Source organism: Cervus canadensis, chromosome 7 (genome assembly GCF_019320065.1).
Source record: "Cervus canadensis isolate Bull #8, Minnesota chromosome 7, ASM1932006v1, whole genome shotgun sequence".
Lineage (NCBI taxonomy): Eukaryota > Metazoa > Chordata > Mammalia > Artiodactyla > Cervidae > Cervus > Cervus canadensis.
In genome coordinates this window covers 24,252,092-24,264,202 of record NC_057392.1, presented here as the reverse complement: position 1 = coordinate 24,264,202, position 12,111 = coordinate 24,252,092, and the positions used below count along the sequence as shown (strand labels likewise).

General features: G+C 44.4%; 1 protein-coding gene across 4 annotated transcripts in view; it reads left to right on the top strand.

The window, feature by feature from the left end:
- The window catches only part of RUNX1 (RUNX family transcription factor 1), a 265,388-nt gene that overhangs the window by 192,569 nt on the left and 60,708 nt on the right, over nt 1-12,111 (top strand). For all 4 annotated transcript variants that reach the window (XM_043474678.1, XM_043474679.1, XM_043474676.1 and 1 more), the window contains one exon: nt 2,884-2,988. In XM_043474678.1, coding sequence (XP_043330613.1) covers nt 2,884-2,988 — 105 coding nt within the window. The remainder of the gene's footprint in view (nt 1-2,883; nt 2,989-12,111) is intronic.

The following is a 12,111-nucleotide window of genomic DNA, read 5'->3' as shown; positions in this document are numbered from 1 at the left end:
TGTAATAACCTATAATAGAAAAGAATCTGCAGAAGACTATATATATATATATATATATATGTATATGAATCACTTGGCTATGTACCTAAAACTAGCACAACATTGTAAAGCAGCTATACTTCAATAAAAATTTTTAGAAAGCAAAAAATAGGATGGTTATAGGAGGGCCACCACAGGAGTGAGACTGTTTCTTGGGGTAAAACCCACAGGTAAAAACCTAGAGAGCAGTGGCCACTTGTAGTGCTGCAACTGGAACTCATGACTTTTAGTGTTTGTACTGAGTTGAATGTTGTTGTTCAGTCACTCAGTCATGTCTGACTCTTTTGCCGCCCCATGGACTGGATCCCATCAAGTTCCTCTGTCCAGGGATTGCCCAGGCAAGAATACTGGAGTGGGTTGCCATTTCCTTCTCCAGGGGATCTTCCCGACCCAGGGGTTGAACTCACATCTCTTGCATTGACAGGTGGATTCTTTACCACTGAGTGACCAGGGAAACCCACTGAGTTGAGTAGTGTTCCCTAAAAAGTCATGTCCATGAGTAACCTCAGAATGTGACTTTATCTAGAAATAGGGGCTTGCAGATATAGTCAAATTAAGGGAAAGTGCCACTGGAGTAGGGTATACCCTAAATCCAGTGACAGGTGTCCTTATAAGGAGAGGGAGATTTGAAGACAGAGGACATGGAGGGAAGGAGGCCATGTGAGGAAGGAGGCAGAGATGGGAGTGATGCTGCCACAAGCCAAGGAGAGCCAAGGATTGCTAGTAACACCAGAAGCTGGGGCAAGACCAGGAAGAATTCTTTCCTGGAAGGGGACAGCCCACTCAACACCTCAGTTTTGGACTTCTGGCTTCCAGAACTAGGAGACTGTAAGTTTCAGTTGTTTTAAGCCACCTGCACGCATGCATGCTAAGTTGCTTCAGTTGTGTCCAAGTCTTTGCAACTCTGTGAACTGTAGACCGTCAGGTTCCTTTGTCCATGGGATTCTCCAGGCAAGAATACTGCAGTGGCATTACTGGAGTTGCCATTTCTTCCTCCAGGGGATCTTTCTGACCCAGGGATCAAACCCACGTCTCTCGCATCTCCTGCATTGGCACCTGGGTTCTTTACCACTAGTGCCCCCTGGGAGCCCTTAAGCCATCCATGTTGTGCTTAGTCATGTTCAACTCTTTGCAGCCTCATGGACTGTAGCCTTCCAGGCTCTTCTGTTCATGGGGATTCTCCAGGCAAGTATACGGGAGTGGGTTGTCATGCCCTCCTCCAAGGGATCGTCCCAACCCAGGAATCGAACCGGGGTCTCCTGCATTGCAAGCAGGTTCTTTACCAGCTGAGCATCCGGGGAAGCCTTTAAGCCACCTACTTTGTGATAATTTGTTATAGCAGCCCTAGGAAGGAAGAAGTGTTTTAATGGAATCTGAAATGCTGGCGTTTCAGGCAGCAGGGGAAACACCCTGGGTGCAGGCACACGCCTACCTTGTGGAGATGGATAATGGGATTTATCTCAAAGATAAAACCAGAGTGAACAGTGACACTGTATGTATCCCACGAATGCCTTCATTTTGCAAACCAGGAAACTGAAATCTGGAGATGTTAAATATGTGTCCAGGAACTTAAATCTTCTGTCTTGCAGGAAGAGCTATGCCTCTCTCTATGTCTCTCTCTCTCTACACACACACACACTCACACCTTTGAATACCATATGCTAGATACTGTTTTGATGATTTTACTCATATTACCTCATTTAACCTCCTCCACAATTCTATGGGCCTCCCAAATAGAACCCGCCTGCCAATGCAGGAGATAACAGAGACGCAGATTCTATCCCTGGGTCTGAAAGATCCCTTGGAGAAGGGCACGGCAACCCACTCCAGTATTCTTGCCTGGAAAATCCCATGAACAGACGAACCTGGCAGGCTACAGTCCATAAGGTCACACAGAGTCGGACATGACTGCAGTGACTTAGCACGCACACAGGCACAGTTCTATAAGGTAGGAGAAGTTATGTGTACCCACCTTCAAGGTAAGGACACAGACAAAGGGAAGACTAGTGACTTGTTTAAAGTCAGTTAGCCAGAATTCAAACCCAGAGGACATTCTCTGAACCACTTTGACAAGAAGAAACGCTTTTAAACAGCTAATATATTTATATATTAATATTTTTATTATAAATTATGTTTTAAACAATTTTTTCTAATTATTAAAATCACTGCATGACATGTATGCAATGAGTACATACTCACAAAATGTGAGTATGTATAAAACATTTAGATGGAAATCCATGTGCATATTTATGCTCAAAATTGTCATTGTATCTCAGTCTGTCAGTCTGTATCTTTCTGTCTTGTCAACCCGGTGAGTGCCTATGGCATAATCAAAATAATATTTTAAATCACCAACAATTAGTATTTTCAAAATACAGAGAGAATCATTCCAATTAAGCCTATCCTCAGAAATTCTATCTCTCCTAATCCTTGGAGGTACAAAGAACATTAGAGGGGAAAGACAAAAATGGGTTCTTTTACTCCTTTTGCCCTGAGCTTATTAAAAGGGAAGACATGGGGGTTTCTAGCTGCCAATCTGCCCCTATGTTCCTGGACTCTTGACCTAAAAGTAAACACATCTGAATCTCTCTTGGTCCTGTGTTATTAATGATCAAACAAAAGCCCTGTGACTACCGGATGTGCCACATCTAGACAGCATGGTTGTACTTTCCAGAATTCCAGCAAAGCCAAACTAAAAGGAGTATTGGAAAGACCGATACATGTGCTCAAGCCCTGCCTCATTTCAGTATGAGGGCTGGAAGGTATACATTAATTTTGAATTACCCAGCAAATATAGTCAGGCCATCACCTCATCCTTCTTTGCTCTCTTTTGTGTTCCAACAGGGAAAAGCTTCACTCTGACCATCACCGTCTTCACAAACCCACCGCAAGTCGCCACCTACCACAGAGCCATCAAAATCACAGTGGATGGACCCCGAGAACCTCGAAGTAAGTGGGCCCCCTTCGGGGCTGGCACCCCCCTGCTCCCGCCCCAGTTGGTACACTCAGGCACCAGGGACCATGTCTTTGAAGCCTAGCTTTCAATCAGCATCACCCAGATGTGGCTGAAACCTCTCCCAGAGGGAAATGTCAGGCCCCTGTAGAGAGGGAGAATTTTACTTTGGATGCTCTCACTTGTCAAAAGCTGTCTCTGGGCTCCGGGCTCTTTTTTCAAAGCATCCTTTTAGAGGGCAGAAGGAAATCAGACTGACTCAAGTACATGTTAGAATCATCTGGGGACAGCACGGGCCTAAGGACCAAATACATGGTAAAGTTCCATGGAAGACTGGCCAGGCACAGAGGTGGCCCAAAAAAGGCCAGAGAGTCAGAGTGGACCACAAGGGCTGATTACCATCCATGCTGGCCTTTTATTCATTTGGAGGCTGGAGATGAAATCTACCCAAATGACCCTTTTCTTTCTGTGCCACAGATCAAAATCTTATGACAGGATTGTTTAAAATAGAGAATAGGAGGCGGGAGAAATGCCTGGGGGAAAACCAGCAAATATAGAAAGATGGTACCAGAAAAATAGCTCCTGCGAGAAAAGTTTTTTTAAAAAGGAGTGGGGTTGTTTAGTCTGCAGAAAAATGTCTTCACGGTGACTTAATGACTATCTTTGAGTAAACACAAGAGTAGCACTCTTTTCCAGAACCACACCCTTCCCTTGGATGGAGGCTGGGTTACACTTGCAGATCTGTGGAGCTGACTGGAGCCCCAGCCCGGCATCTGCATGCCTTCTAACCATGTCAGGCCCCCGGTGGAAAATTAATATCCTCTATTCTCAGGGTGGGGGTAAGGGGTGAAAAACTGGGCTTCCTGCTAGGCCAAGAAGTTGAGATGCAGGTGTGTCAGGTTGTAAAGAAGTGGTTAAGAATTTTGAGTGCTGGGCTGAACAAGCGGAGTGCGGGGCTGAGGTGCTTCAGCTTTCAAGAAGTTATGGAGGCTCTCTGAACCTCAGTTTCTTCATCTGTAAAATGGGGATATTAATGAGAGCGTCTCTATAACTTGAAAGAGACAGTGTTGTGTGCCTGGCACAGAGAATGGAATCAGGAAATGCCAGCGATCCCCGAGTTGTGCCTGCGTCTCTGGGTGCCCCTCCACCTCCTGCCCCCCAGTCCAGAGGACCGGCCCTGTGGTGGTGGTGTTGGGGGCCCCCGCAGCAGGGCTGTCTGTAGGTCAAACTGTGAGCACTACAACTCGTGGCAGTCTTCCCTGGAGTCCTGGCCACAGCCTCATGGTACGGTGATCACCCCGGGGGCTGTGTCAGTCAACCCTCCTGATTCCCCCAAAGTGGGCGGAGCCCCACAGGGAACCACACGCCCACCAGGGACCACCCCTCAGGACAAGCTGTCGGTACATCATCTCTTTGGTGCCCTTTGCCTGTTGTCTTTCTGACCTTATTTCCCCCGGGCTGCAGATTGTTCTCTTTAAGTACCTGGAGATGTTCTGGCCACACCCAGACTCAGGAAACTCCAGGACTTGGTAACCACCCTCGATTCCCATTTCTGTGTGAAAAGAAAACCACAGGCGCAGAACCACACAGTTCCAACCAAACCCAACTTGGGAGGTTTCCAAAGTAGGAACGGCAGATTGAAGACTCCTAGGGACCCTGCGTTAAACACACCAGACACACCACGCAGGCGCCCTGGTGCTCAGCGAGGACCAAAGAGGAAGCAGGCTCAGATCACAACAGGTGCGGGATGGGGCGCAGGCAGTTGTGAGGTTTAAGGCAGTTGGCCTTGAGGATACTTAAACTTCCAGAAAGGCTCACTCAGGAGGCTATAGAATCCCTTTCTTGAAAAATAAAAGCAGGTGGATTTCCCTGGTGGTCCAGTGGTTAAGACTTCTCCTTCCAGAGCAGTGGGTGTGAGTTCCATCCTTGCTCATGGCGCTAAAATCCCACAGGCCTTGTGACCAAAACACTGAAACATAAAACAGAAACAATCTTTTAACACATTCAATAAAGACTTTAAAAAATAAATAAGCACACAAAATTTAAAAAATAAAAATGGAAGCAGGGAACTGGGGAAGGGTAACGTAGAAGTAGGAGGTTAAGAGATACAAATGATGATGCATAAAATAAATAAGATACAAGGATATATAGTTGGAGGAGGGAATGGCAACTCACTCCAATATTCTTGCCTGGAAAATTCCATGGATAGAGGAGCCTGATGGACTACAGTCCATGGCATCACAAGTCATCGGAAACAACTGAGTGACCAACACACTCACACACACAAGGATATATAGTGCAACAGGGAGTATGACCACTATTTCATAGTAACTATAAATGGAGTACAACCTTTAAAGCTTGCACATCACTATGTTGTACACCTGAAACTTATTAATATATAATGTACATCGGCTATGAAAAGTGAAAGTGAAAGTCTCGTCTGACTCTTTGTGACCCCATGGTCTATATAGTCCATGGAATTCTCCAGGCCAGAATACTGGAGTGGATAGCCTTTCCCTTCTCCAGCAGATCTTTCCAACCCAGGAATCAAACCAGGGTCTCCTGCATTGCAGGCAGATTCTTTACTGACTGAGCTATCTGGGAAACCCTGTACCTCAGTTAAAAAGAACATTTAAGTAAAAGTAGAAGCAACAGCCACCTCTGGGAGAGTTCAAAGGCAAACCTACCGGGAGGGAAAAACTTAAATCAGGTGAGCCCTCCATATGCCTTCCACTGCCCCCCTTCACTGATGCATAAAAAAGGGCAGTTTTTGCTGTATAGCCAGTATTTTCCTGTAACATTCAAAGAACTAACAGTGATTGAACTTTGAAAAATAAATGATGGGTGCTTGAATTTTTAAGAACTGGCCGTCAGAGGGGAAAAATATGCGATTGTAATGGGCCGCCTGCATATACAGTGGACTCTGCTTCCTGCTGTTTTATGACTTAAGAAAACAGTCATTATTGAGAACGGCTTTGGAGTAGGCAGAAGGGAATTGGCTCCAAAGAGGCACCCATTTTTACGGAGTCTTTCCTGCCAAATGGAATTTGGGGTCTGGGGAAAAATTAACTTAAAAGTCAAATTAAATTAAATGAATATATACAAGTATGATATAAAGAGGTGTTGCAGGCTTAGGTAGAGACTGTCTATTTCACAAGGGACTTCTAGAAAAAAGTCAAATGCACACAGTCTCCCAGGGTGACCCAGGTAATGCTGCCTTTTCACTCCGGGAAGCAAGGCGGGCCTTTAGCATGCATTTTTCTTATTATCATTTGGATGTCTTGATTCAAGGTGGGAACTACTTTTTGATGAAACTGTTCACAGCCACTTATTAACAGAATTCCCCCACCCCCGCAACTTTATTGAGATATCGTTGGCGTATTGTGTCAGTTTAAGGTTTACAACATGATTATTTGATATATGTCTACATTGAGAAATGATTATCACAGTGAGATTAGCTAACACATTCTTCACATCGTATAGTGACGGTTTGTTTGTGTCTGTTGAGGACTTTTAAGATCTACCCTCTTAGCAGTTTTCAAATATATAATGCGGTGCTGTTAACTATAGTTCATGCTCTACATTAGGTCCCCAGAATTTTTTCATCTTATAACTGAAAGTTTGTACCCTTTGATCCCTTTCCCCCACCCTGACCCCTGGCCACTACCAATCTACTCTCTGTCTCTGTGAGTTTGTGGGGTTTTTTGTTTTTTTTTATGAGACTCCACATATAAGTGAGATCATACAGTATTTGTCTTTCTCTGTGTGACTTATTTCAGTTAGCATAACACTCTCAAGGTTCATCCATGTTGCAAATGGTAAACGGCAGGGTATCTTTTATATGCCTGAATAATATTCCTCTGTGTGTGTGTGTGTGTGTGTGTGTGTGTGTAAAACACATCTTCTGATTGTTACCATGTTTTGAGTAGTGTGAAGTATTCTTTCCAATGCAGCTTTAGGGCTTCCCTGGTAGCTTAACTGGTAAAGAATCTACCTGCAACGCAGGAGACCCCAGTTTGATTCCTGGGTCGGGAAGATCCCCTGGAGAAGGGATAGGCTACCCACTCCAGTATTCTTGGACTTCCCTGGTGGCTCAGATGGTAAAGAGTCTGCCTGCAATCCAGGAGACCGGGGTTCAATCCCTGGCTTGGGAAGATCCCTGGAGAAGGGATTGGCTCTCCACTCCAGTATTTTGGCTGGAGAATTCCGTGGACAGAGGAGCCTGGCAAGCTAGTCCATGGGGTCTCCAAGAGTCGGACATGACTGAGCGACTTTAACTTTCAGTGCCGTTTTAAGAGAGGTCATTGCATGTAAATTAGAATGCCCAGGCAGTGTCAAATCTATGGGTTAGTAAGACCTCCCAAGTCCCTTCCGTCATTATGGTGCTATGAATTCTGGGTGATTCTGGCAACATGGTTCCAGCATAGCCAAGCTGAATCGTTTTGAAAAGTTCTTTTGTTTTGTGAAATTAATGACTATGAGAGCTCAAAGGGACCTGAGAGAGCCTTCAGGGCTAATTACCTCATTGATAAGGGAAAGCAGCCCCAGAGAAATGAAATGATATGCTTAGGCTGGAAAGAAAGAGTTGGTGATGAAGCCAGAATTACAATGAGGAGCTCCTGATGCCTCATACTAATCCACTGTATCCATCCATCTGTCTCTCCATTCATGCATTTACCTCCCCATCCCGGCATACCATCTGCACATGACCTATTCTAGACTCTCTGACCTGGCCCCAGTACTTTCATTTTTGAAACGAGTTGTTGGCTTGTATGACTTCTCACATTTGTCCCAGCTCTAAGATTGTCTAGAAAGGGCAATTCCCAGTGCCTGAGTGCATGCATGGAGCCTTCAACTTAAAGCATTTCTGCACAAACCGGAAGGAAAGCTTATCTCATTCAGCCTGCCAGTAAGGTAATTAAGAAAAGGACAAAGAATTAAGGAACATGCCGCTGCTAGTCTGCTGGCCAGGCTGATGGAATCACTTGGTGTTTCCCAACCAATTTCCTGGTTTTCAGTGGCGAAGTTGTAGCAAAAAGTGTCTTCCAAAAAGAAGTGAAAATGTCTGTCTTCCATTTCAGGTGATCACTTGCTCTTTTCCATAACTGACCTGCCCTTTAATAAGTCAAAAACTTGTTTTTCCCACATCTTGTGGGGTTATTTGTACATCTCAGGTGAATAGAGAAATGATTAATTGTTGAAAATTAAAATTATTATGGGGAAAGAACACCAGCAGAAGGTATCTTCTGCTGGAATAGTACTTGTAAGCCGCAAGGTAGGACCTGTCTTCAGTTTGTAAGTAGAACATTTAGAAGCTTGTCAACATATTAAAAAATGGTCTTCTCTTTAAGCATGAAAGATTGAGTGAAAGGAGTTTTCAAGGAAAGGATATTTGAGATTGCTTTTATGTATTTTTTTAATATTTCGGGGAACCTAATGGAAAATTACAGCACTCAGCCCATGTGTCTGTAATTTAGCCCATGTGTCTGTAATATGATAATGTTGAGATACCAAAGCGTATTCTCTACAGATATTTCACTAAATAATTTGAATGCGTGACTTACTGCCATAGAGGAAGATACTTTGCAAAGGAGGGGTTTAGGGGCAGGAAGTGGGTGGGGGTGTCCCAGTGGGGTGGACTCAGGATTGGACAGTCACTGTGAGGGCACAAGCCATCACCTGGCTGGCCAGATGTCCATTACATCTAGAACATTGAGTAACTAAAAATTTTAAAGGTTCATAAAACAAATATTCACCATTTCTAGGACAACTTCTGCCCTCGAGTTAATGGAGCCCTTCACGGTACCTGCTGTGTTTGAACTCTTGAGATTCAGAGTAACAGGTTAGCCAGGGTGGAGCCATGACTTAAAAACTTTGGAATATGCTACTTTCTGGGGCATTAGCCTTCTTGCCAACTAACGACATTTTTCTGGAGAGTTATAGTTTAAATCGGTCAATTTAAAATAGACTTCATTCCTCATCATTCAATTGCTTTTGTTAAAGACTTTACTGAGACTATATCACATGAATATAACTGTTTTCTATGATGTTGAATGCAAATAGCAAAGCTATAAAATATATATATATATATATATATATATATATATATATATATATATATATAGGGAGAGAGAGAGAGAAGATATATATGGAGAGAAGAAACAGAATGTTTGTTTATGGCGAGTAGATTTCAAGTGAAAAAGAAATGCATGAAAGATACCTATAAACTTATGGCGATATTGGACCTAAAAATGTTTGAAATCAAGTTTATCCAGAGAAGTGTGGGATGAGCAGAAATGTTTATGGATTTCTCTGGTAATTGACTAATGTACAGTTTTCTTTTAAAATGTTATTTTCTCTTAAGAATAAAAATGCCTGATAATAATAATAATGGGTTTCCTTGGTGGCTCAGATGGTAAAGAATCTGCCTGCAATGCAGGAGACCTGGGGTCCATCCCCTGGAGAAGGGAATTGCTACCCACTCCAGTGTTCTTGCCTGGAGAATTCCATGGACAGAGGAGCCTGGCAGACTATACAGTCCATGGTGTCACAAAGAGTCAGACATGACTGAGCGACTAACACTTTCACTTTCGCTTTTCAATAATTAATAATACAAAACACTCCGATAGTGCTGACTGTTTGCTCAGCACTGTACAAAGAGCTACACGTACCTTAATTGACATAATTTTTGCAAGATCAGGTGAGGATAGATCCTTACACAAAGAGAAATCCAGTCCCTTGCCCAAGGTCACACAGTTAGTTCGTAAGCCAGAACTGAAACACAGCCATCCAGACACTGCCATCCACAGACACCAAAGTCTTATTTTTAAGAACTACACCAACTGCTACTTGAGCTTTATTGTATTGAAATTTTCTATGTGGAAATTTTTTATTAGGAGAGTTTATCAATAAAATTCTGGTTCAGTTTTCTTCAAGGGAGCAGAGCCTCATAGTCTTGACATTCATCATTTTTGTACCAACGGGATGGAACCAGCATTTTCCCTGGGATGAGGATGCTATCAAATGTACCGCCTACACTGCCATAAAGGCTGATGACTGGTTCCATGTCTGTCACCACGGTCTGCTTAGGGACCTATCATCTGGGGACCTGAAGCAAGGGTGGTGCCCAACATAAACCTCTCCCTCCAGCAGAGGCAGGCAGGAAAAATGAGTAATGTGGCAAAAATGACCACAAACGAGCTGTCCAAGTCCAGTTCCCCCTTCAGCAAAGAGATTCCTGGAGGGCCCACATGCACAGTGTGAAGCCTGCTTCTTATTGTTTAGTCGCTCAATTGTGTCCGACTCTTTTGCAACCCCACGGACTGTAGCCCGCCAGACTTCTCCACCTGTGGGATTTCCCAGGCAAGAATACTGGAGCGGGTTGCCATTTCCTTCTCTAGGGGATCTTCCTGAGGCAGGGATTGAACCTGTGTCTCCCGCATTGGCAGGAGGATTCTTTACCACTGAGCCGCCAGGAAGCCCATGCAGCCTGCTGCTACTGCTAAGTCACTTCAGTCGTGTCTGACTCTGTGCGACCCCATAGACAGCAGCCCACTAGGCTACGCCATCCCTGGGATTCTCCAGGCAAGAACACTGGAGTGGGTTGACATTTCCTTCTCCAGTGCATGAAGGTGAAAAGTGAAAGTGAAGTCGCTCAGTTGTATGCGACTCTTAGCGACCCCATGGACTGCAGCCTACCAGGCTCCTCCATCCATGGGATTTTCCAGGCAAGAGTGGTGTGGGTTGCCATTGCCTTCTCCAATACAGCCTGCTAGGAGGATGCAAATTTTTTGTTTTTTTGCCCCTGACTGGTTAGTGGAATGCCAGATGGTTTTCCAGATCTGTGATCTCAGGATTGTAATTATCAATCCCTAATCACCTTGTTCTCTGGGAATTGCTTTAATCATGTCCTCTAAGCAATGAACAATCATCTACTTAATCCCCCTTTCCCTGGATTCTTCAAATGTTGGATTTGGACTTTCATTCTTTCTAGGTGAAATCATGATCCACAAAAGAAAAGAAAAAAAAAAAAAAGAATTCTTTTTTCCCTTTCACCCAAATATAAAGGAGAGAGACAGAAGGTCAGAGAGGTAGAATGTTCTACTTAGATTCCTCCTCCCTGCTGTGAATAGCGCTTCACTGTTAAGATGGACATTCTGGGGTGACTTCCACTGGAGCTATAATCCCCGCTGTGCTGAAGCTCCTCAATTATCTGATGACTGGGCAAAAGCAGTTTTTAAAGCACTAATAATCCTGCCTAAATGTTTCCAATGAATTTTAGAATGTCTTTCTGTTTATTATGCTTAGTAGCATCAAACTAGACCAAGAAGTATTCTGTATAGATAAAGACTCCCACAGGCTTCCCAGATGGCTCAGTGGTAAAGAACCCACCTCACAATGCCAAAGATCCGGGTTCAATCCCTGGGTCAGGAAGATCCCTTGGAGGAGGAAATGGAAACTTGCTGCTGTATTCTTGCCTAGAAAATTCCACAGACAGAGGAACCTGGTGGGCTACACAGTCCACAGGGTCTCAAAAGAGTGGAATATGACTTAGCAACTAAACAACAAAGACTTCCATGACTTGAGTTTTTAGTGGACTTATCAGGGCTTCCCTGATAGCTCAGGGAAACTCCTGCAATGCAGGAGACCCTGGTTTGATTCCTGGGTCGGGAGGATCCACTGGAGAAGGGATAGGCCTACCCACTCCAGTATATTCTTGGGCTTCCCTGGTGGCTCAGCTGGTAAAGAATCTGCCTGCAATGAGGAGACCTGGGTTCGATCCCTGGGTTGGAAAGATTCCCTGGAGAAGCAAAAGGCTAACCAGTCCAATATTCTGGCCTGGAGAATTCCATGGACTGTATAGTCCATGGGGTCACAAAGAGTCGGACACGACTGAGTGACTTCCCCTTTACATTCCCTTCACATCCAGGCTAAGATCTGAAAGAGCCCTTTGGATGAGAGAGCTATAAGAGGACCCTGGAGGGAGTAAGCTCCTGCCCCTGGAAGCAGTGATAAGCCACTTCATTAGCTTACCAGGACCTGGGCAGGCCTGTGACCTCTTGGTAACTAGCCCTGTCTTATACAGAAGTCACCAAGATGTTCAGTGTTGCTGCAGAAAG